Genomic DNA, 25,714 nt, shown 5'->3' with positions numbered 1-25,714 from the left:
AACACTGCAAAATACAAGTCAGTGGTTAAAACGCTGATAGCGAGGCATAGATGCAAAGACAGCCTGATGCTTCCACATTGATTCCGGTTTACAAAACATATCTGGGTTGTTGAGGAAGAAACTATCCCGAGTTTTAATCCAATGGTTAACAGAAACAAGGCAAAGCAATGAGTGGTTGGGAGGCACGTTGATTTTGCCTGCGCATTACAATCTAAAGCCCAAAAGCAGTGCATGGAAGCAAAGACAGAAACAAATTTGTAGACAGCAAACAGCTAGCTACAGGGTCTTACCCCATCAAGCTTTTCACTGTAATAAAAGAGCTCTATGCTTTCGCCCCCTGGCTCATGCTGAGATTTATAGCACACACCTCAAATAGGTCTTCCAAGAGGCATCTCTAATACAATTCTCAACTGCCTGCCAGCATTACTACTTTCAAGACCCAGCCAGCTGCATGTATTTCTTGCTTTTTGTTACAACTTCTGCTTGAGCTTTCAGGTCCCTCAATCTTTTATTGCCAGTGGGAAAGAGCTCTCTGCATATTTCAAGACTTGTAATATATCTGCCTGTTCCTTACTCCAGCAGAATTTCACTTCATTACGAATTTGGAAGCCAGTTAAGCTTTCATTTTGGTTCCAGGTAACTCAAGATTTCAGTTAACTGGGGGGGGGGGGGGGGAGAGGGGAGGAGAGACAAATCACACCGTACATAAAAAACCAAATTTATTTTATCAGCACTTCTTGACCTCCATGGTGGAACAATTCACCCACACAGGAGATGTGTTGATATAAGGGGATAGAGGATGCCACTCACACTTATATCATTCTTTGTTGTGTGCATTCCAGGTAGCTGGGCGCATGCCATCTGTGGTCTATCACTCAGTGGAAACAAACATCTTTTACAACTTGGTGGTCCCCCAAGTTAAAACACAAAAACGATTCACAGAAATGAAATAGAGGAGAACACAGTTCAAAAAACACAAGAGAGCTAAGTGATGTGCAGGTATAATCATATCCACATCCTAAATTGCCCCATCATAAAAAGATGGAAGGACCAAGGTGTTATGGCAGAAAAACCAGGCATTATCTGGAGAGATAGAATGTCTAATCACCAACAGCAGCTAGAAATGGGTAAGAATAGATTATCTTGCACTGAATTTATCTGCATCTGAAACCACAAGTCTATAGAGAGCTAAAGTCCTGCACACAATTTTTATCAGAGGGATCAATATTAATAAAATAAAAGAATTCTCTCCATTCTTAAATTCCCCCTAGTATAAAACATTGAGATCTTACCAACATTTTATTGGAACAATTCAGGCATAGCTTGTATTTTTTAAAAAAAATTAAAGGAAAAATAATCTTGTAGCAGAGGCAGCAGAGCATGTATATCAGCTCAACCAACTAATATTTTAGGAGAAAAATGGCGAACCATGAAGCCATTGTATGATGCTAGCTCATGTCAGGCCAAGCCCTCAACTTTCAACAGCAATAGGCTGCTGAACAGAATCTATGGATGGGCTGCTGAATGCATGGTGTATTTGTCTCTCTCAAAAAAGCAGTGTTGACAATCTTAGGAAAGTTGGGAGAACAATGCAGGAAGAAGACAACAGGAGGAAAAAACAAGGATGGAAGGGGGGCAAGTATCTAGGACCCCTGCCCTTCTGGATCCACACTTCCTTCAGGATCTTCGTCATTATATATGTTCTCTGCCTATAAAGAGAGAGGAATGTGGAATTAGGAATATTAGTTTAATGGTTGAATAGATTCTCATATTATTTCAAAGCAACAAACTCACAAACACAAAATACACAAAGTAAGAGAGAAAAAAACATACAAAATTAAGATGGGCTTCCAATTTTCCCCACAGCAAAAATATGTAACAATATTTTCTCTTGCTCTATAATTACAAAAGTCAAAATTCCCCTCTTTCTTTTATCTTAAAATTTCTTCTTATTCATTGAATCCACAGATAAACAAATCATTATTTTCTTGGAATAGATTCCCATTCTGAGGGCAATTTCTAACTGCAATGCCAAACAGCACTCTAATATGCACTAAGCTACTCCGAAATGCACCAGCTGTTTTACGCATTTATTCCTCAGCCGTTGTATTGGAATTATTCCCCACAAAAACTCACTAAAACAAAAAGACCCCTTCTATAGTTGGAGTTCTTCCAGTGAACAATGAATTTAGCCATTATGAGTGCCTTGTGAGGAACTAGCAGAGAATGTTTTTGACTTCGTCTACACAGCTATGGAAAGACATACATATACTTGTGTCAACACTGTTCATGCAACACAACTAAAAAAGGACCACAACTCTGACAAAAGAGTTGTAGCTACTAGACAGCAACAGTTTTGGACTCACTTTCCCCTCAAATAATCAACCAAGTACTTACCATTTGCCACACTTGCATGATATTGTCTTCTGATACAGAACAAATTACCCAGGGTTCATTGGGATTCCAGGAAAAGTCAGATATCTTTGCAGTGTGACCACCATGAATAAACTAACATTGAAACAAGAAACAGTGATTAAAGTACATATGCCCCTGAAGATACATAAATCAAGAACAGAGTTACAAAAACATTTACAGATGTTATCGAAAGAGACTTACTGAAACCCACCAATCTTTAAGGGCTGTGCTCTAAAGCAGTATAGTGATTTTTAAAAAATAACCCCCCCAAAACCTAGATTCCAGAATACAATAGAGCTAAAACCAATGTTACTTCCATTTTAAATTATATCCATGATTATAGGGTGCATAATTAAGCACTTTGTCAACTTTACACTTCACTTTCTCTCCTTCTCTACCCACTGCTATTTATTAATCAATCCTGCCTTTCTGTCAAAGAAATGGTGCTCAAGGCACAAAACCTTAATTAAAATCATATCATAGAAACAAATATATTGTTATCCCTCCCCCACCCCCAAAAGCAAGGCTTAATTCATTCACAGCTAAGAGGAGACAACAGAGGGAACAGGGAGAGAGAAAATGTCCTACGCTCAGGAAGTATCTTCCAGATCTATCTATCTATCTATCTATAAAAATCAGCTAGGCGTGCCAGCGAAAAAGGAAAAGTTGCTTAGAAATTAGGAAGACAGTTCACCAGTTCACTTTGCATTCTTGGGTAAGAGGGTGAGGACAGGGCAGAATCATTTAAGAAAGGTGTATACATGGCAAGGGAGAACCAACAAACCCTTCAGAATTGCTTAGATCTGAGCACAGATTGCATTTACAAGTACTAGCCTTTACAATTCAGAACAAGCTGAATTGTAAAGGCACCAACTATTATTTAGATTTTTGCAGTTGCATGGGGAAGCAGAAGAATAGAAGACAATTTTAACAAGAGTAAGAAATTCCACTTACCAACAGCTCAGGAGGGCCGTCTTCTGCATCTTCAGGCGACTGTTCTTCTCCAATTTTGCTGCAACATAAGAGAATAATTGGGGACACACGAAAAGCATTTCTGGTGAAACTCAACATCTACACAGCACTGCACCCATTTGGCACTCACCTCAAATCCCAGACATTTAACCTGCGATCAGTACCACTGGAGGCTAATATAGTTTCATTATGTGGCGACCACTGAACCTGTATCAATTAAGATGACATAGAATGTTTAACTATAGGATCTACCATTAAGTTCTAGCATTGAAGCAATTTTTATGCTTCCCACTCAGTGTACTGAACAAGATCTTTTCATAAATACCAGCCAACTACACTAGTCTCCTCTACTTGCATTTGCATTCTCCTCTTGGAAACTCCTAACTGTTCTATATGCTACATAAAAGGCTAGACAGCAAAGCATTAGAGGAAGTCATAATAACCAAAGATCTACCATGAATCAGTTTCCCTTTGGAAACAAGATTATGAACTTTAATTTCCATAAAACTAGCATATTCCTACAACAAAGCATTAAAGATGTATTTTCACCTATTCATATTTTCCTCCTCTGTGACGAAGAATAATCTATACTGAATGCTTTATAAAACACATCTTCCTTATATCAGCCAAAACACCTGCCACTCATTAACCCAAAATTGCTTAAACCACTTCCATTGTTGCTCAAATTTAGTACAAGACCTCCCCTTCCTGAATAACTCTAATACAAGTTAATTTATTTACAACTGCAAAATACTAAAGCTTAATGTAGCACGGTCTAATTCTTGGAATTAAATTAGATTCTCAATGCTTTGCATATATACTACTCCAGTGCCAACGATTGTGTGCTTCCTTATCCTTGGTTTTCAAGGGTCAAGAGCTAACACCCCTCCCCTGCACAGAAAACAATTCAACTTCATTGCTCCAATTCTATATTCCACGATTTTCCTCATCTGCTACCCAGCATATATAACGCTTTTCCACAAGCAGAAAAAGCATAAGATCAGCTGTTGGCTCTCTTCAGTACCTACTAATTGACAATCAAAGATGCGCAAACATAAAGTAGGTGGCCTGAAGCTGTAATAGCAAAGCCAGTTCTGAAAACGTTTCCTTCTTAAAAGCAGCCATCTTGTCAAATGATCAAGAAAAAAAGAATCCAATGTCATTATGAGAGTTTACCTGAAATATTTCATCTTTGTGTGACTCAAAGGAGTGAAGCTTCAATTTCAGGTTCCTTAGATCCCATAATGCTACAGTCTGACCAGAAGTTAATAAACAAAAGAACATTAATTTCTCATACTGTATACAGTCCATACTGCATGCATTATTGTCATTACTTGCATAATTTACAGGTGCATTCTTTATCAACTTAACAGATGCAGAAAATTGACTAGAATTGACCACCCAAAACAAAGTGCATAACAATTCAAAGAGAAATACCCTTAAACCGGCAACCATGAATTTAGGTAATACTATGTAAGTCTTCTAAATAGATACCTTATCTGCTGATCCTGTAGCCAGAATGAACTCGCTATAAGGATTGAAAGACAGACAGTTCACTTCAGCAGTGTGAGCATCCACAGAATGGCTTGGCTTAGAAGTGTTGTTTGACCTGGTGTCCCAGCTAAAAAGAAAGGAATTCAGGATGAGAAACGATTTTGATGGACCGGTAACTCACACTAGTTGCAAGTGTTAAGTGTATCCTTTAAGAAAAATTCAGGAAGTAATTCAATGTGAATAAACATGCACTGCTTACATCATGAGTTTCTGATCATCAGCAACAGAGCCAAAGAGAGACTCATGGAGCAAATGCCAGGAAACATCTTCCACCACAGCTGTATGGCCTGTGAAGATGGTCTTGGCATCCACTACTTTCCCTTCCTTTGGAACAGCACTTATGTCCCACAAGCAGATAGTCTTAGAGGAAAAACGGGAGAAAAGACATTCAGATAGGAGACATCATTCACTTGGCAGAGACAATATGCATATGTGACTGGGCTAACTAAACACACAATACTCACATGATCATCAGATGCACTAAGCAAATGCCCACTAAGGTTTGGGTTCCAAGATAGACCATAACCTTCTTTTTGATGCCCACGAAGACGCAGATCTGGATTGCACTCACCAGAAGGATCTGTAAAGGCGAAAGTGTCAGTCCCTGCTTATTCTATTCATACAGCACTAGGGAACTGCAAATAAGGATTAAGTAGCCAAAGAGAACTCTTGCTCCATAGAAGCTAAAAACCTAATTGTCTACTTCAGGGGTACGCAACTGTGGGAGGTCTGAGGACCATTTTTGTCGCCCCCCAACTCCTCTCCCAGAAACCTTCCCCCCCCCCCCCCCAGCAGCAATCCACTCAGGCTAGTTCTGAGATTGATAAGTGTGCTGAGTCACTCAGAGAAGTCTCTGGACCCAGAATATCATTAATTTGCCTGGGCTGTACAACTGGTTATTTTACATTCCTGGTAAGCAAAACTGAATTAAATGGAAGTAAATAATGTCTGATTAGTCTATAGAAAAAAGGGTATGGTAACATGAAAAACATGAGAAATAAACAATTACCCACACCTAAAGATTTTCATCCTATTATAACATAAACATTATAAAGCTATTCTTTATTTTATTCCCAAAGGGCATACATAAAGGGAGCAAGGTAAGAAGACACATATACCTGGTTTAGATGGATGCTTGGTGTAATCAAACACAAGTACGTCACTGGATGGAGTCTTTGTGGCAATGATGCAAGGATTCTGGGGCATGTAGCGTGCTCTATTTACTTCTCCTTCATGGTTTATCTTTATTTCAATTTCAATTTTCCCACTAACAGATCCAAAGCCTCCAAATTCTGAAAACAAAAGGTATCAATTCTGTTCAATTCACTTAAACAAAGAAACAAAACCTTTGCGACCAAGAAGCTATGTCATATGAACACTGAGGAACTGAAAAGGAGAATGTAGAAGATTGAGCAGTAGGAACTTCTTGAATGCAGTACAGCTATATAAATGTATCACCATAGAAAACAAAAACACTGCAATTTTCTAAACTCTCTTTAGGCAAAGTGGCATTAGAGGGCTTTGCTAATCACTCCAGATATTTAACTAGCAACAGCCAACACTGCTGAGGTCCCATTTGAATAGACCTAGAACTGTAACCTATGCAGCATGTTTAACAGATTTCTTTTCTATTTAGAAAATAAAAATAATGTACAACAGTGTACACAAATAATTTAAATGTATGAACAACAAGTGCTCACCTTAACCAAAAGTTAAACAATGAGTGGCTACAAAGTTAAGGAAATAATGAAACAATAAACTTATAGCAAAAACATTATATATATATATATAAAGAATAAAATGTGGAACAATTTATAAAAGCATACACACAAAAGTAATAAGCGTACAAACAACAGTAATACAGCTTCTCCACAATATCTGTACGTGAAGGCCAAACACGTTTCAACTTGCGATCTTCTTCAGAGGCCTGATAGCATAGCTCGTTAAAAACGTCAGTTCAGGTATGGTTTTTTTTGGAAAAATATACGTGGGATGACTCAGTTGGTCCCAAATTCAGGGTATGTATAAAGTTGACAACTTTATACATTCCCTGAATTTGGGACCGAGTCAGCCCACGTATATTTTCTTTTTCCCCAAAAAAACACCCGAACTGACGTTTTTAATGAGCTATGCTATCAGGCCACTGAAGATCGCAAGTTGAAATGTGTTTGGCCTTCACGTACAGATATTGTGGAGAAGCTTTATTACTGTTGCTTGTATGCTTATTACTTTTGTGTGTATACTTCTAAAAAGTGTTCCACATTTTATTCTTTTTATAATATTGTTTTTGCTATAAGTTTATTGTTTCATTATTTCCTTAACTTTGTAGCCACTCACAAATAATTTAAAACCATTAAGCAGAAAAATCCAGGCAATAGTATATCAGCATATTACAAAATCAACCAGGAGATGCAATTACTAAAATTATGTTTCAAAAAAATCTCCAGTAACTTACACCACTAAAAATTATTTAATTTCAGATAGACTATGTTGTACGGTTTTTTAAGAATCAGTCTTTAGTGGTCCATTTATCAATTTTGATTTTTGTCTTGGCCCAACACCAACAGTTCACAGATCTGTGGCATGTTTACTTAATAAGGTAAGATGTTGCCAGAATCACACCCTTATTCCTTATTTTATTCTCTTACCTCCCTTCTCACTATCATAATGTGAGGCATCAAACTGTGCATCATCATTAGGGAGCTGAACACTGGCTATCACAAGGTGGTTTTGTTCATCAGAAGTGTGGGTCCCAAGAACTAGGCGATGAATACTGAAGTCTTTGCCTTCAGGTCTGTAAAGAAAAACAAGATCAAAGGGGAAGGTTTGTTTGTTAATGAGGACTGATTCATTAGGGCCAATGCCTCCATCAGTGTCCCCATCATTCTCGACAATAAACACATCTCTTACTCTAGTGCTGTTGCAATTTCAGCCTAGAATTATTGATTTTACTTGCCTAACAATTCAGAATATTGCAAGCAGGAAAACTGATCAGCAATTTGAAATACGATAGATGTTTTGATCATAAGACGCTTCATCATTTTTTTAATTTAGTAGAAATATTTCTTGTCCTTCAGAGATGCTCAAGGCAACACAAAAATTAACAGATGGCTACAGCAGGCAATTTTTAAGTACTTCACCTTGATACGAGAAAAGTTAGTAAAACAAGATTTATCCAAGGTTGTTTGCAAACATGAAGGTTAGTAGTAGGGGGAAAGCAGTGCATGCAACCACCACCCCAACAATCCTACACACTGGCTCCATGAACTGAGCATGGGAAGTCTTCAGGGGAGATTGTAAGCACCTTCAAGCTGCTCACATTTAGGCTGCAATCCTATGCATGTTGAAACAGAAAAAAAGTCCTACAACACTCTGCATCCCTCCAGCCAGCATTGCTGGTTGAGGCATGCTGAAAATTGTAGGACTAATTCCCACATAAACATGCAAAGGATTGCACTCTACAAGCTTCTATGTCATCAAAAAACCTCATTAGGCAGGATAACCAATCACAGAGTGGTTCGTATGTTTAGCTGAATGCTTTTACAACCCCCTGGAAGGCCACAGCGTTAAACAAGCAAAGATCTTCAGAGGCTCGTGGAGATATAGGGCCAGTCTGCACAGCACAACAGCCCTTCATGGGTCAGTTACTCATGAGTTGTGGTGCATGCCGGCCACCATTAAACCTGTTCAGAAGACACGCTAACCCACAGTGGTTAAACGTTTTCAACATCTAGTGTGTTGTGTGAACCACGGTGGCTACATAACCAGTTTAAACATGCTCACTAACCATTTGCTGCAAAAGTGTTAGTGTTGTATGAACAGGCCCATTATTAAAATGCAAGCCCTAGCTGTGGGTTGCCATGGCTTGTCACGTTATCCAAACCCACATGGCAGGAGTTATTTGAGGGTTAAATAACCCACACAACCTTAAAACAGAACATGGGTTATGGGAAGGTTGTTTAAGCTTATTTATAATGGTGTATGGCATGTATTGCCCCAAGGGATAATTAACTTATGGTGGGCTGTTGTGCCATCTGAACCAAGACACAGGGTGGGACCTTGGTTGCATGCCTTTGCCCCAATCACCCTTTTAACCGTCATATGTGCAGGCTGTATGCCTCCATAGAGCTACAATCACTGCACAAACCTATGTGCGTTACACAGAATGAAGTCCAAATATGTTCACCAGGCCTTATTCACAAGTGCTTGGTAATGTTCTGTAATCCTTGGAGAAAATTACCTGGTTACATCAGGAAGCCACTGAGCAGTCAAGCTGGGCCACTCCAAAGCATGTGTCATTACAAGATCATAGAGGAATGGAGTGTTCTTTTTCCATATTTTATATTCTTCATTAATCACTCGCTCCTCCACTGCATCATCAAAGGCAGCTAACAATTATAAGAGAAGTATGCAAAGAATTAATACTGACAAATAAAACTGAAAGACCATGGACAATTCATTGCTTTCTAACAAAAGGTATTTAGAATCTGGAGTAGAGGGGGAAATTATTTCTATCTTCAGTAGTTAGATTTTTCCCATCCCTGAGTAATCTCATGTCCTCACAGGGCATATGAGCCCCATTGGAGAGAGGGACACAGCAGGCCTGCAATATCATCTAAGAATTAAAGCTGCAATCCCATACTCATTTGCTTGAGAACAGACCTTGCTGAATTCAGTAGTTTACTTCCACATGTAGCATTCTCTTCCCATGTGAATAGGAATTAATTTCACTATGCCCTTAGCACCCTAGTTTGTCAACTGCATAATGACATTATTTTACTGCCTTGAGTCCCAGTACTGGGAAAAAGCCAGGGCATAAATAAATAAATGAAATAATAATACAAGCGTGTGCATGCATATAGTTCCACATGCACTGTTCTTCAAACAGAATGCAAGAAAGCAGCTGACACCTTAAGGCATCAGAGCTACTTGCATCAGAGTTTTAATTTAAAAATAATAATACAGCAACACGGAAGTTACTTCTAGTACACAGTAGCAGCTAAAGGTGTGAGTTCTTAGCTGAGAAATCCCTGGTTCAAATATTATTTTCAGCCAAGAGCTCACTAAGTCTTAGGTCACCACCTCTCAGTCTCCAATCTGTAATACACAGATAAAAAGATAACCCTTACAGGGTGACTGAAACAACTAGCAAGCTGTAAATCAGAAACAAAAAACCCAGCTCAAATCTCACTTCTCTCTTAAACTCACTAGACATCTTTAAGGTAAAGTGCCATAGTCTCAGCCTCTCATTTGCAAAATGGAATAAGGTCTACTTAACAGGGCTGCCCTAAGGATTACCGAAATATTTTATCTAAGCATTCTAGAACAGGTCTGGGCAGAAGTTAGACTAGAGTCTTCTGGGTGATCTGCAGTAGATTAGCAAGGGCTTCTCACTTCCCAACAGCTGCACAATGGCGACAGAAAGGCCCCTGTCTAATCAGGCTGTTAAAGGTGTAGTTGAGAGAATCAGGAGTGGAATTTTGGTGAGGAAGCTACAAGCTTTACCCTGGCGCTAAAAAAAATAAATCCCGGAACCGAGAGGAGATCACACGCTATTCCTTAATGCTAAGTCTCCCTCAGCTCCTGGGCGACTATTTGGGCCTCTGGAGGATCAAGTGTAGAAGTTGATCCCACAAGCGTGAAATCAGCCTCCCCTTGCTCGCAACACAACGGGTCTTTCGGGGCCTAAAACTTAACAGCCTCCCTGCGCTATTTTGAACACGGAGGGGCCCGCGTTGCTCTTCTTCGTTTGCACAGGCCCTGCTGTTCCGGTGCCTTCAGGAGTCTCTCAGCCTCACCTACCTGCCGCGAGTCTACACCTGGGCCCGGGGTGGGGGGGTGAGAAAACACGTGCGCCGCCCCGAGCTCCTTGGAGGAGTGGGATATATAAATGCAATAAATAATAAGCAAGACCAGCCTGAGGTGCAGCCATTCACCAGGTGTAGCTCTCCCCGGCGCGCCTTTCCGTCTCCGCCTGGAAAAGCTCCACTTGCGGAATGGCTGCCGTTGAAGGCACGGGCCCAGCGTGGCGAGGGGAAGAAGTGGGCGAGCAGCCTTGCCTGCCTCGGTCGCCCGCCTGCCCGCCCGCGCACCCGCCTGCCCCTTCCCTCGCCGGTCTCCCACCTGAGCCATCCTGCAGCCCTCCCCGCCTCATTACAAAGCGCTCCCCGCCAAGGCAGGACCCGAGAAACACGAGCGAAGCGAGGCGCGCCAAGAGGCCGTGGGAGGGGGCGCGGGAGAGAGGAGGAGGCGCGCCCCATTGGGCGGCTCCCGCGGAAACGGGGCGGGGCCGAGCCAACGGGCGCGGCGATTGGGCGAAGGGCTCCCCGCCAGGGCCGCGCAGAGGGCGGGAAAGGAAGGTGCGAGCGGGGCCTAGTCGAGCCTCTGCTGCTCCTGCTCCTCCTCAGCGGCGGTCCGCTCGCTCCGTTTACCTTCTTTATCCGCCATGATGCCGACTCTCTTCAGGAGCGCGGGCGACGTCGCGGCTTCCTAGTTCACTTCAGGAGTCGGCCGGCGTTTCGTTCGCTCGCCCGCCGCCTCGTGCCACCCGGAGCGGGCCGCTCGGCGCTCCTCTATTGTTTCCTGAATCTTCCTCCTCCTCCGCCCCCCCCTCACAATTCACCTCAGGACAGCAGCCGCGCGCGACGGGTTCGCGCCAACGCCAGCCAATCACAGACCCCACCACTGCGATTCTCTCAGCGAATTATGAACTCAGGAATGGGGTTGGAGGGGCGGGGCCGTGTAGGCGGACCTACTCGGGGGAATGACTACGCAAGCGTGTTCTCACTTTCCCGCCCCTTCCTTTCTTCACGTTGAGAGGAAGGAGGGCATTGGCTCGTTGAAGCATCGTTTTGAGTCGCCATTTTGTTCTAGGTTAAGCAACTTGTGAATGCTGGGCTGCTTAGTTCGGGCGACACGCTAATCAGCGGAGGTGGAGTAATAGGAACAAAATGAAAAACAATTGATTAGCGTGTCGTCCGAGCTCAGCCGCTGTGTGCTAAAACCTGCTGTGGAAGAAAAGTTGTTTCTGATGTGTGAGATTAAGAAAACACTGCACAGCCTTGCCTTTTGAGGGACGTGGCTCCCTCAGCTTTCCCATCTGTAAAATGGGACTAATAATGAGGTGCCCATTTCACTAGAGTTGTGACACACGAGAGCCAAATAAAATCCATCTAGTGCTTGGAGTGTTTGTCTTCATCTTTTAGTTGCCACCGCAAAGGAAAAATAGGACTCCTTATATCAGTAATAATTATATGAGCAATATCTACATACACGAAGTAAACTGCTAAAGGCACAATCCTGTGGAACATTTTTCAAGGAGTAAGCCCCATTCAACACAGTGGAACAGTTCTGAGTAAACATGCATAGGATTACGTTGCATGTTGTAATTGCATCAAACAGTAATTTCAAAGTAATGTGTCCTAATTTGTAACATGGACAAAAAGATTCTGAACTTCCTGTAGCATGGCTCCATCCTATCCAGAAATAGTCCTCATATATACCAGGCGCCTTCCGGATGATATGAATTTAGTCCAATACATCTGAAGAACATAAGGTTGGGGAAGGCTATAATGTGGACCAGTATGATCACTGCTGTGTTACAGCTGGAGGGGGTGAGAGGAATGTGGCTTGCCTAAGGTGCTTCTTAAGATGATAGCCTTTTTATAGATATCTATAAAAAGGCAATTTCTTATGGTCCATGAGAAAAAAATATTTTTTTGAGGTTTACATCCACCAGTTACTAGGTGATGGTGCCCAGTTTGGCTTAATTCATTTTTTTTACCTAGTCCACAAACTTAAACTTAAATCACCTAAAAACTGCCATGCTTCTCTTCAGTTCTCTACGTATCAAGGGACTTACATGTTTCTTAAGGCTGGAGGCACATCTGGGTAACTGTAGATTTTAGGGCTGTGCAGACCCTCCCCAAACCGCTTTGGATCCCGATCCGGACCTTCCGGATTGGGCCCGAACCGATTCGGGTCGATCCGGACCTCCTCCAATCTGCTCCGGATCGATATTCAGACGTCATTTTACTCCTCACTTACTTGGCTCTGCCACCGTCGCTGCATGGACTGCAGCAGTAGCAGATGGGGGAGCTAGGTAAGCTCCCCTCCCCACTTACCTGGCTCCGAAGCTTCGAAACGGTCCGAATCACTTCGGGTCAATTCAGAAGTCCCCAGATCCGCTCCAGAACTGGGCTTAGGAGGTCCAGATCGGCCCACTCCACTTTGGATTCGGAGATCCATAGCGGAGCGGAGCACACCCCTAGTAGATTTTCAAAAGTCAGCCACTGTGGCTGGGTTCAGACAACACATTAATCAACGGTTGACTTCCATTTTCCTATTACCCACCCACTCTCATTGATTAGCATGTTGTCTGAACCCAGCCTGTGTGTTTTTGTCACAGCAATACAAAGTGCAGGTTGAAACCTGTGTAACACCTAATTGAGTGTAACCCAATTTGCTGGCTGGGGAATGCTGAGAGTTGAAGGACTTTTTTTTGTCTAAACATGCATAGGATTGCTCCCTTAGTCTGCTGTCTCCTTCTAAGCTCTAATTTAAGACAGGGACAGAATGCAGGCTTTGTGGCTGCATCTAAAAGCTTTTTTAGGGAGAAAAAACTGCCAATATGGTGTAATAATTGCAGTGTTTTAGGACTAGTGCTTCCAGACCAGGCTTTTATTGTGCAATCGCTCTGCCTCATTCACACAATGGAAGCAACACCCCCGGCTTCAACTCACCACTCTGCTATGAAGCTTACAAATCACTGGGTTTGAGGAAGGGGAGATTACCGGAGCTCCTTGGGGGAAGGGTGGCGTGAACCTGTAATCAATGCAAATAATATACACATAGTCACTGCTGCTACGGTGACTGATGAAAGAAAACTGGATCTAAGAGTTGCTGACTTTTTCCTCTGGGAAGGTTCTTGTGCCTTTTTGCTGCTACATCACTCCAGCCCAGGTAAAAATCCAGCAGGTGACTTTTTCCTCTCCGTTGACAAGTGCTAGAAGAAACTTCACCTGCAGGATTTCTGCTTTCCAGGATGGCAGGAAAGCACAGGAATCATGATCTGGATTTTTTTTTTAAAGGATGGCAACCGTAGCAGAGGAACCGCAGCATCTTGTTGAAACTTTTTTGTGAAATCCGTCTCAACGTGATATTGATTTGGCTTGATCCCGCCCTTCCCTGCTCACGATTCGATATATGATCTATAAACCGAGTAAAAAGCGCAAGATCTCAAACGACTATTGTCGGGGAAAGGAAGCGTCTTTTTTTTTTTTTTTAAAAAAAAGAGCATGTTTTCTTTTAAAGCAACTGTTCCTTTAAATGTGGGCAGCGCTCACTGCAAACTCCCCTTTGACGCTGAAACTCCACTTTAACCTCCTTCTCCAAAGCAGGAAGTGGATCGGGTTTGGCGTGGGACGACGAAGCCAGCCATGGCAGACAATGATCGCGACTATAATTTGACAGAGGAGCAGAAAGTCATTAAAGCCAACTATCCTCCCATCAAAAAGAAGTATGAGTGTGAGTATTGCTGAATATTAAAGTCGATTGCCCTGGGGTTGGGTGCAAGTTATTCGCTGATAAATACAGCCCTTGCTTTAGGTCAGAGTTTTCGAAGTTCATGAAGAGGGGGAGAGGCGCTGGTCACAGACTGTCAGAAATTGTCGGTGGGGACACTACTAGGTCTTGTGTCGCACCGCAGATCTGCCTCAAAGGGATGTAAAATAGAACAGCAACATAGGTAGAGGGAGAAAGAATGGTAGCGTAGGCTGTCTCCAACACACACAGGGAATCCGAAACGTACACAGAGTACACGATATTTGTTTTGTGACATTTTGGTTTGAGCAAATAAAGGGGTTGCTCTGTAGTCGATTAAAAATGGGTGAGTGAGTTGCCACCTCTCAGCCTGCACGGGTGTTGTACTTTTGGAGACCAGGAAAACCCTCATTTTGAAAAAATAAATAAAACATAACCTATGGATCTGTACTATGGAGAGCTTATATGTTTGTATGCCTTTTATTTTGTCTTAACTTTCTTTTCGGGCACACAAACCTCCTTCACTCCCGGTGCCCCTGCTAGGGCTCTCAGCTTTGTAAGACGTATTGTGATATAAAACACCAGTGAGTTTGGAATATTATTATTTTGGACACTTAACTGCCGCTCTCCTCTCCTCCTCTTAGATCTGTTATTTTAAATTGTCTAGGCGATCTCATAACTTTTCTGTGTTTTTAATCTCCATTTAGATCTGGATCATACTGCTGATGTGCAGTGAGTATTTCCTTATACAATCATTATTGTGTTTATTACCATGTATTAGGCTCAAGAGGGGAAGGCAAGGGATCAAGTTACTCAGTGCATGTTCTTCTCCGCACCATCCTTCTTTAGGGAAGTATTTCCTCATGCCATATTTCAGCAGCTGCACTCCTAGTCCCAATTGACCCTGGGGCTTTTTCTGATCATAGAATCAATAGTAGAGTTGGAAGGGGTCTATAAGGCCATCAAGTCCAACCCCCTGCTCAATGCAGGAATCTACCCTAAAGCATACCTGACAGTTGGTTGCATGTCTGCCCCTTTGTGCATATACATGGCAATGTGCTTAGATCAAATTTGAGGACATGAAAAGATGCCTTCTGCAAAGTCTGAATATGAGTCCATCTAGCTCAGGATTGCCTGCACTAGCCTTCCCCAACCTGGAGCTCTCCAGATGTTTTGGGCTACAAATCCATCACTCCCAGTGAGCATGCTGGTTGGGGATGCTGGGTGGTATATGCCAACACACCTGGAGGGCACTAGATTGGGGAATGCTGATTCATATGCGCAGGCATGAGAGTCGAGGTGAATTTCCACTTGATAAAAAAAGAAAGGCTCCTAAAAGTTTGAATGGGGAGAGGACTCACCTCTTCTTCTTCTTCTTCTTCTTCTTCTTCTTCTTCTCCTCCTTCTCCTTCTCCTTCTCCTTCTCCTTCTCCTTCTCCTTCTTCTTCCGCCTTTTGCCCAGTACTGGGCCTCAAGGTGGCCTTACAAAAGAGGATGTAATGGACTCTATTCTAAGAAAACATAGGTGTTTGTCAGTTTTGGTTTAAGGTGATTGAGCTGCCTATATTCCCACCTGTTTGTGGACAACAGCCATGGCATACCTTCCCCCAGCCTTCCCCAACCTGTTATGGTCTAGATGTGTTGCATGGCAACCCTTAGCATGGCTAATGGCCAGGAATGCTGGGGGTTATAGTCAAAAACATCAGGAGGACACCAGGTTGAGGAAGTCTGGCCTACACTGACTGGCAGTGTGTCTCTTTCCCAGCCCTCCCTGGAGATGCCGCTGGGAACTGAATCTGGGATGTTTTGCATGCAAAGGAAGGGCTCTGCCACTGAGCCATGGCCTCTCCCCAAAGGCATCTGGGAAGATCCCAGTTTATGGGGTTATTTAGGAAAATCTAAAAGGCTAAGGGCTTCTTTTGGGGAAGGAGAGAGCAGAGGTTTTCATACCTGAAACAAGTCCCAAGTTGTGTGAAGGAAACCATTGGGGACACTTAAATGGCAGGTACAAAGTTTAAAAGGTAACTACATATTATGGATCCCATTGTAGTCTTCTTTTTTTAAAGCCATTAACTTTTTGTTGTAAGTGAAACTGGCTGTTCTTTTCCATATCTTCTCCTCAGGATTCTCACTGGTATCCTCCCCTCCTGTTGCTTACTCGTTTATTCATTTAAAATATTTCTTGGCTGCTTTTCAGGGCAGAAGCCTTTTCGAGGCGGCTTACAGCCATAAATGTTGATCTCTCTTTAGGTTGCATGCCTGGGGAGATACCTTGGAAGAGGCCTTTGAGCAATGTGCTATGGCCATGTTTGGGTACATGACGGATACAGAGACTGTTGAGCCCCTGGACGCTGTAGAGGTGGAGACAGAGGGTAAGAAGGTGCTCTTAGAAGTGCACGCACACATACACATGGTGTCCCCCAGCTAGTGGGGCCAATTCCTGATTCAGTGTGGATAAATGGTAACTTTCTTTTCTTTGTCAGGAATGCAGGGCATTAGGAACTGGCTTATCAGGGCTTACATAGGCCTTAGCTAGACCAAAGGTTTATCCCCGGGATCGTCCCTGCCTGGTCCTGGGAACCTCTGAGTGTCATTTACATGAACAGGGATGACCCCAGGACGATCCTGGGATAAACCTTAGGTCTAGCTAAGGCCACAGACACAGTGGTATTTATCACTTGGTAAATGGTTGTCTCCATTTGCCCAGAGTAACTCTCTTAGTTCCCAAATATTTTGGAGTAGAATCATAGAACAGTAGAGTTGGAAGGGGCCTACAAGGCCATCGAGTCCAACCCCCTGCTCAATGCAGGAATCCACCCTGAAGCATCCCTGACAGATGGTTGTCCAGCTGCCTCTTGAAGGCCTCTAGTGTGGGAGAGCCCACAACCTCCCCGGGTCATTGGTTCCATTGTCTTACTGCTCTAACAGTCAAGAAGTCTTTCCTGTTGGCCAGCCAGAATCTGGCTTCCTGTAATTGAGCTCATTATTCCATGTTCTCCACTCTAGGAGAATCAAGAAGAGATCCTGGCCCTCCTCTGTGTGACAACCTTTCAAGTATTTGAAGAGTGCTATCATGTTTCCCTTCAATCTTCTGTTCTTCAGGTTAAACATGCCCATGAGTAGTATGTTGTAGTTCGAGATGTATTACTATTCAGAGTGCAGTAAAACAGGAGTTTCCAAATTTTTCATAGCAGGCCTGTAAGAATAAATGTTGAACCCTTTACAACTGTGAGAGACAGAAAGTTCTGCTTAAAATGTTCACTTGAGTTCAGCAGGCAGAACAACTACAAAAAGGAGCCGCTTAACATGGTGCTGAAGGGAAACCCGAGTTGTCCCAAAGAGCCCCACACAAGTGTTTGCTCTGTGGTCAGTCACCCAGGTTATAGAGAAGACAGGAACAGGCAGGCGTTTTGGGGGGGCTTCTCTCACACTCTGGGGAATCCTGAAAGAAAAGAACACCTGGAGGTGCCCCGTTGACTTTCTCTGATTCTCTTCAACAGGACACGACCTGCTGTCTCTTCTATTTCATTTTCTGGATGAGTGGCTATATAAATTCAGTGCTAATGAGTTTTTCATTCCCAGGGTGAGTGTTTATTGTTTTCCATCTTGTGACATAGGGACATTACTATCCAGTACTTGAAGTGCTTCTGCACTGTGCCACCGGTTGTTGTACATCAGTTACACAGTGTTGTGTTGCTCAGGCATCAGATCCATCCTATCTAAATACTGTTGTTTCTGGCAACGTATCAAGAAGTTCCAAAGAGTTAATGAGAAAATCCAAAAAGGAACAGAGCTAGGACCAACTGAAAGTCACAAAGCAGGGAGCTAGCTTTCAGGTTTCACAGGATTCTTGTTACGAAACAAAAAGGAGGAGGGAGAAAAGAATGTTTCTCATAGCAGGGGATGGGAGAAGACTTGTCTGCAATGTGTTAGCAGTGGTGAAGCTCAGGGTGCACCTTGGGGGGGGGGAAGTCCAGGCCCCCTAAATGACGATCCTGGGTGTGACAGGTGATGAGGGCTGTGACAAACAGGCCCGGTGTCAGAACCTGTGCCAGCAGGAGCATGCCAGAGCCCACCAGGGGTGCCCCTGCTCAACACAACATCCTTTCTTTTTATTTTCAAACATTTATGGTCAGGAGAGACTGTATGTGTTAGCAGATGCTCATTTTATTAATTTTACTGCAATGTTCCTTTTCTACAAAAAGATGGTGATGATTCCCAAACGTCATAGCAGCAGAAGCAAGCACTATTTTCTTCCTACGGTTATAGCATTGCTATGATTTAAGTGAATTTACAATGCAAGAGTATTACTTTTAAAATTAGGATTGGCAAACAGGTTTTTGTTTGATTTGCTCCTAACATATCCGGAATGTAAACCATAGAATGGTGGAGTGGGAGGTGGGGAGAGAAATGTTAGTTGTCACAAGGCCATCTGAAGGGTGCCCTAGTAAGACCACTAAGTCTAGGGTCTAAAATTACCTAGGGGTGTGTTAGTCTTAAGATGGTGATTCAGGAAGGTCTTTAAAGTCTAATTAGGTTAAATGAGAAATTAAAGGTCCTGAAACAGGGTAAAAGAAATGTGAGCTAATGTTGCTGCTATGGGGATTCAAAGAGAAGTTCTCCCTAGTTCCAAATATTTTTACTTTTGATGTACCTTGAGGTTGTGTAGACAGATGGGAATTAATATTCTGCCTGGAACTGAGATACCTGTTACCTTTATCATGTTACTAGAGCTATGTGAAAGTATGGGCTTTTAAAAATCACAATTGTTTGTTTCCCTCTTCTTTGTAGGAAGTTAAAGTGCTTCACATTGACAGAGTAAGATTCAGGATAAGGTCTATTGGGTAAGTAGCATTATCCAATTTAAAACAAATGTTGTTATTCCAGGTGGAGGCCCTGTGTGAAAGTTTCCACAGATTACAGGTCTTTTTAGAGGTGCCAGGGGAGATCTGACTGTGTAAAATTTCCCACTCCTCATGGGCTCCCAGAAGATCTCTACTTTAGATCTGGAAGGATGTGATGATGAGTTTCTCTTAACAGGATGCATATTCTGCCTTCGATCAAATTGCGTTCCTGTACTGGCTCAAGCTAAACCCAGGTTCTCAGGAAGAATTGGGGTTGGTGGTGGCTTTGAAGATGCTAGGAGGTGTATTGACTTTCTTAACTCCTAATTTACCCCTTAACATGCAGAACAAGGTTTGTACTGCCTCCTGGGCATAGACCATTCGGATAGAGATGCTTATATGCTATAACTCTCCAGATTTGTTAGGAAATCATTCTGGTTGCTAGTGATGCCATCAAGTTCCTCTTATTTCAAAGAATATTTGTTACTGGCACACGCGTTGCCTTAAAATGACCAGAGGTCATTTCCTTTAAAAAACAACAACCCTGTATTTAATTCAGTCATTTCCTAATAAGTGCCATCTTCTTTTCTCTTTAAGGTGGGGAGAAGAGTTCTCTTTGCCCAAGCATCCCCAGGTATGTCATAAATGGCGTTGGTGTAGAATTCATTCTTGAGTATTAGAGGGCCAGAGACCAGTCTGGCTTAAAGCCTAGTTAATGCTCAGCAAAGTTCTCAGAGTCTTATATTTCCTGGCCTACTGTTGACCACATATTATACCCACTAAATTCATGCTCATCTGCAGACTGAACCAAGATCTCCTGTAGTGAATTCTCAACCAACAGTGCAATCTCAAACACAGACTCTTTCAGGAAGAAAGAATTCAACAGAGTGCAACTGCTCACATAAATGATATTGCACTAGCATAAACGCTTTCCCCCAGGAAATCAGCATGCCAGCTAACACTACTGACATTGGACTGGAATAGTTTAACGTAGCATAACATAACTTACTTTAGCAGTTGTGTCCCATCAGATACTTCCCAAAATCTCCTGAAGCTAACAAGTTTCTGCTTCCAGTTGGAGGCAATAAGGGAAGACAGTGCCTTTATTTTGTACCTTAACTTGGAGAATATGCTTAGAATGGGGCTGTGGAACTGGGAGCCGTTGCCACCGCCCTGACAGTGAAAAGACATTCTCTCAGTATCTAGTCAAACAATACTTCTGTTGCTGCCTGCTCTGGGTCTTAGGCCCAGCCCAGGTGTAATGTTGTGCAAAAGCACTATATGGACTCATCCTGCCCTTCCTTAATCCCTCCTTGGTGGGCTTTCACCCTGCCCTTTCCATTTTAGAAACAGCTGCGATTAGTTTGAAACCCTGCTTTTGACCATAGTTTCAGCCAGGTTAGTGTAGATGCAGACATAATCCTAAACATGGTTCTCTGTAAAACTGAATGGGAAGGGAAGGTGCCTGCATGAGAGAAGAGAAGTCCCTGAGTCTTGTGAGTCAGTCTGGATTACCAAACCATGGTTGATGACCGAGTAGTGTTTCATCAGCATTGGGCCTTGACGTGGTTCTAGGTGAGGCTTTTATTGTGTCATTGCCCTGCCTCATTCACAGTACTTTATGGGAGTCTAGGCGATGATGTCTTCCACTCAAAACCTTTCCGGGTTTCCCCAGCACTCCTTCCATCATTTTTCTTACCATAAGAAAACAAGACAGAAGTGCAGCTTTCTGATTGGCAGTGCTAGTAACCCTCCTTCTGGAAGCACCCTTGGAGACTTGGACAGACAGTGGGCTGATCGTGATGTTACAGGAAATGATGGTATCTAAATGAACAAATGCCAGTTGAACACAGAATGAATGCAACTATGGGAAGGATGCTTTGGTTGCAAAACATTCATTGACATTCCAGAGAATTTTGCCTGTCGTTGCACAAATTTATTTATTTATTTATTTATTACATTTTTATACCGCCCAATAGCCGAAGCTCTCTGGGCGGTTCACAAAAAAATGAGCTCCTAGGCTCATATGTGCTGACTTATTTTGCTTTTCTTGCTCCCTTTCAGGGCACAGAGGTCAAGGCAATAACCTATTCAGCAATGCAGATCCATGAAGATGAAAAACCAGAGCTCTTTGTCATAATTGATATCTAAACAAAGAAAAGCATGCCACTGAGAAAATTCCATTGTCCACGTTTACTAGAAGACATGCCATTGTCTCCCAAGAAGTGGTCCTGTCCGCCTGGAAATAACTCATCAATTGGCTGGGTGAATTGCAGTGCTGCTCGGAACATAATGTTGGTTGTGGCAGCTGGATACGAGACTCTTGAGGAATCTTTAGGCTCTTCTGGTGTGTTACTGTGTAAACACTAAAAAGAGAATGTATGTATGTAGTTAAAACTGTAGGCCATGAGTAATCTGGTGGCGCTGCCTGTAATATTGTGTGTGTGTGTGTGCGCGCGCGCATGTGTGCATGCTTTAAATGCAGGATCTTAATTTAAATTAGATAAGGAAGTTGGTGGGAGAGGAATATTTTTCAGTGAAGGGTAAGGTGGTGGAAAAGAGCTAGAATTTCACACTGTATACTCTTTTCTGTCTTAATTACAATCCTATAATAATTGTTGCACAGTACTTTCTTCAAGAGATGAATTGCCAGAAGACTGTGGCTATCAGATTACAGAGAATTCCCCCTTCCCCCACCCAATTTATGCTATCTGATGCCGTCAGTGGCCCAGTTCAAACATTGTAACAACCCACAGTTTACTAACCATGGGTTGTTGATAGTGAATCGAGAGCAAGGAAGTATGCTGGCTTTAAGGTGCCCGCCTCCTCCTTCTGAAGAAAAACAATCCAGGAACACTCCATCCCTGGGTTGCTTATCATGATAGCTGAACCCAGAGTTTGTTCTTGGGTTACAATTCAGTGGGAGCAGGTGAGTGTTGAGAGGCAGCCCACTTGCTCACTCCCAGCTACTCAGGGTTTGTCTTAATCCCTGGGTAGCTTCAATGTGTGAACTGGATCATAATGTTCTCATTCATCTTAAGTCTGGTTTGTTTGTTCGTTTAAATATTTATAGAATACATTTTGGTCATAAGGACCTCAAGGCAGTGCATGAAACAAATATTAAAACAGTTGGAAACGTAACAGATTAAAAACAGAATACTAAAAAAACAAAAACCCTCCAAACAAATAAAACCAGCTGTCAGCCCTTAAAAACCAATGAACACTGAGCAGAACAGAAATGTCTTTACCGCCTACTAAAAGCTAAACAAGAATGGAGTTAATCTTAGCTCCTTAGGGAAGGGTACTGCTACAGAAAACATCTGTTTTCCTCTGTACTGCCAAATTGTAACCTCTTTTGGCGGTAAAACAGGTAACGGCCTCAGACAAAAAGCTCTGGGTAGTTGCATATGGGAGGAGGCAGTCTTTCAGATATCTTGGCTCTAAGCTACGCTAAGCACTACCACCTTGAATTGGGCCTGGAAAGAGATTGGAAGCCAGTGCAACTAATGTAAGATCAGTGTAATGCACAAAGAAGAAAGCAATCTGGCTGTATCACTTTGAACTAGCTGCAGTTTCCATACACTCTTCAAGGGCAACCCCATGTAGAGCACTTTGCAGTAGTCCAAACAGGAAGTAACCAAAGTATGCCCCTAAGGTTAGGAGATTGTGGAAGCATGCCTCATGTACTCCATCTTCATCCCACCGTATGTGAATTCCCAACCCCCATAGTTTGCTCTAACCATGTGATAACATTGCTGCAGCATTGGTGCTTATCAGTAAATAGCCCACTTCAAACCATAGTTATAAAGGAAATCCCAGCTAGTGTTCACCACGGCTAGTTCTGTTGCAAACATTATACCAGTCCATGGTTAAAACAAAGCATGGAACAGAAGGGGGAAATCATGCAAGCCTGTGTCATGCTCCTAATGTTCCTAACCATGGTTAAAGCTCAGAATTATTATGTCTGCAGTGAACATAACAAAACGTGTTTGGGAGGAAGAGGGAGAGATAATTATTTCCCTGTATATTTTGACCCCTCCTGGGGGTGAGAGTATCTTGTGCGCAATCTATATGAATGTACATAATAATTTGAGTTGCAGGTTTAACAACAGTACATTGGGATGAAATCGGAGGTCACAGTCTCTTGCAAATAGCATTGATTTCAGTGAGCATAACTTGTTGGTGGGCATCTTAACCTTTGCCATTCTGTACCCTTCCTCTTCTCCCTGGTGATATGGTAGTACCAAATGAGTATTTCTGTAAGATTAGGAGACAAGCACAAGAGCCCTAGGCATAGTAACATACTGTGCCTATCTGTGTGTGATTTCAACTATTATGTGCTCCACTACCTCCACTTAACATTCTTGCCGTGATGGGGTAGGCATCCTTCCAGTCTATTTAAATGAAGAGTGTTTCTGAACTGTACAAATTACAGAAAGTGGGTTTGAGTTTTATTTTTAAAAACTATTTTTGCATAAAAATAAAATCCAGTTTTTAAAATATAGCATTTTTCTACTTGTGTGTGGATAATGAGTTTTATTTGTTGGAGACTGTCTTTTGCAATAGAGGTAATAAATGAAAACGAATAACAAAATATTGCAATTTATCCCTAGTCTTTGTTCCGGGCTCACAGAAGGCCGCCTGGTCTTCAACACTGGCAAAACACACTCAGGGAAGGGGACAACGTGTTTCACAGTTTGGCCGCAACTACTGTGAAACACTTTCCTTTTTAATATGCTGCAAAAGAGAGCAGAATTCCATGTGGGCTAGAAGGATTAGTGTTTGCTGGGTCCCTCCCAAAGCTATTTCCCCCAAAGCTGTTAATTTCTAGCTGCTTTTTCCACTGCCATGACAAAACAGCGGTGCAGCTCAGCTGCAGCCAAGTAAATGTGGCACCAGGGCCCACCAGCAGGAGAGACCCAGACAGGCTTCTGCCTGCAGCAAAGTTCAGGAGCAACTTTGGAAATGGCAATTTCCCTCACAATGAATTGGGCTAGCTCAGAGCCGCCTCCTCATGGCAACTATGTAAATGCACACAAGCACTGAAATCTAGAGCAGAAGCTCTCACTTTCTATTTTTTATTGAAAGCATTTTTTATCCTGCTGTTTAGCCAGAATATTTCTGCTTTTTTCAGATTTTTTTTTTTAAAAAAAACAAACTTTGTAATTTGTATAAATTAATCTGATAAGGATAACTTTGGCTGTGCAAGTGTGTCACAGTTGTGGGGTTTTCTGCTACAAAGTGAGCTGTTACTACCACACACACATGACGCCCCATTATTAACACACATTTTTACCTCCGTCTGCTTCATGCTCCATGCTGTTAACCTTGGGGTGGGGGTTGCTACTTTCGAAATGGGGCTGAAGAGGAGAGCAGAACAACTGAGTCTTACACATGTCAGTATACCTGGGGAGGGGCTTGTACCCACTGCATGCATCCCCCCCTCAATTCCACCCCCAGTGGCTTCCAGGAGGGAGTTCCTCCCCGGATCAGATGTTCCACGAGTTGCAAGAGGTGATGCGGTCCAGGGGCAAGCAGCACCTGCAAGACCATAACATGGTCTGCTTCACCTCCCTCCAGTAGACAAACCCATGCCCAGTTTGGTTCACTTAGGATTGGACAAGTGGGGGCAGTGCCAGGTTCCAGCCCGGAGAATCCTCTTCTGTTGCCTCTCCCACCGGATTGGGTGATGTTGTTAGATCAATGTTCTTTTCACCCAAGGACGAGATCCAAACAGCCCTTAAGCACGACTCCACCATTCCAGCGACAGAGGGTTCAAAAGCGCTTTATGGATTAGTAATCAAGGCCTGGTCTCTTCAAAGGGAGCAATCAGACAAAAGACATAGGGGATACGATACAGTATTTCAGCTTTCAAGGGGCAGGGCCCAGTAGCAGCATTAACCAATCAGAATGTAACACCAGAGCCCCCCCCCCTTATCTTCTGCAAAATATTCTCTTTGCAACAGTAAGTTGCTCCAAGTTAACTTTCTGCCTGGAGCAATGAAGCTATTGTTTTGGATAGATAAAACAGTTACACAGGAGACATCCTTGAAGACGCCTTTGGGTACGTGACATTTCGCTTGGTGTGCAATGGAGATTTTACAGTTTCCTGTTAAAAATGGAGGTGGTTATGCTAACATTAGACAATTATGCTAACAATGTGGCCGCTGCTGCTTCTCCTGCCCACGTTGTCACCCACCTGGCCCACAAGTCCCTCTGTGGATCAAGGAGCCCCTTGCGTTTTAGCAGCCAGGCAGAGGAGCAGGGAGCTTTGTAAACCACCCAGAGAGCTTTGGCTATGGGGCAGTATATAAATGTAATAAATAATAACAATGGTAATAACCAGATGGGAGGCCTGGCACGGTAGCATTGTCTCCCACGGCAGCAGG

General features: G+C 42.9%; 2 protein-coding genes across 3 annotated transcripts; one reads left to right on the top strand and one right to left on the bottom strand.

Annotated features, from left to right (window-relative positions):
* Positions 1 to 1,338: 1,338 nt before the first annotated feature.
* On the bottom strand, positions 1,339 to 11,492 carry RBBP4 (RB binding protein 4, chromatin remodeling factor). 2 transcript variants are annotated; one of them, XM_063140718.1, is made up of 12 exons: positions 11,373 to 11,492; positions 9,182 to 9,329; positions 7,590 to 7,735; positions 6,060 to 6,233; positions 5,406 to 5,521; positions 5,141 to 5,301; positions 4,882 to 5,008; positions 4,564 to 4,641; positions 3,518 to 3,594; positions 3,370 to 3,427; positions 2,398 to 2,508; positions 1,339 to 1,709 (listed from the first exon to the last, which is right to left on the bottom strand). In XM_063140718.1, the coding sequence occupies exons 1-12, from the start codon at positions 11,386 to 11,388 to the stop codon at positions 1,644 to 1,646; spliced, it is 1,278 nt and encodes a 425-aa protein (XP_062996788.1). In that variant the 5' UTR covers positions 11,389 to 11,492; the 3' UTR covers positions 1,339 to 1,643. The 2 variants fall into 2 exon arrangements, with proteins under 2 accessions (XP_062996788.1, XP_062996787.1); XM_063140717.1 differs by lacking the exon at positions 11,373 to 11,492 and adding an exon at positions 11,065 to 11,165.
* A 2,850-nt stretch (positions 11,493 to 14,342) lies between these two features.
* On the top strand, positions 14,343 to 23,919 carry ZBTB8OS (zinc finger and BTB domain containing 8 opposite strand). The gene is made up of 7 exons (XM_063139678.1): positions 14,343 to 14,466; positions 15,189 to 15,213; positions 16,732 to 16,853; positions 17,982 to 18,064; positions 19,273 to 19,325; positions 19,923 to 19,959; positions 21,390 to 23,919. Exons 1-7 carry the CDS (start codon positions 14,379 to 14,381, stop codon positions 21,474 to 21,476), a joined length of 495 nt encoding a protein of 164 aa, XP_062995748.1. The 5' UTR covers positions 14,343 to 14,378; the 3' UTR covers positions 21,477 to 23,919.
* The last annotated feature ends 1,795 nt before the right edge of the window (positions 23,920 to 25,714 follow it).

This window comes from Elgaria multicarinata, chromosome 13 (genome assembly GCF_023053635.1).
Source record: "Elgaria multicarinata webbii isolate HBS135686 ecotype San Diego chromosome 13, rElgMul1.1.pri, whole genome shotgun sequence".
In the NCBI taxonomy this organism is placed as follows: domain Eukaryota; kingdom Metazoa; phylum Chordata; class Lepidosauria; order Squamata; family Anguidae; genus Elgaria; species Elgaria multicarinata.
Note: the sequence above shows the minus strand (reverse complement) of the source record. Positions and strands in the feature narration are given on the sequence as shown.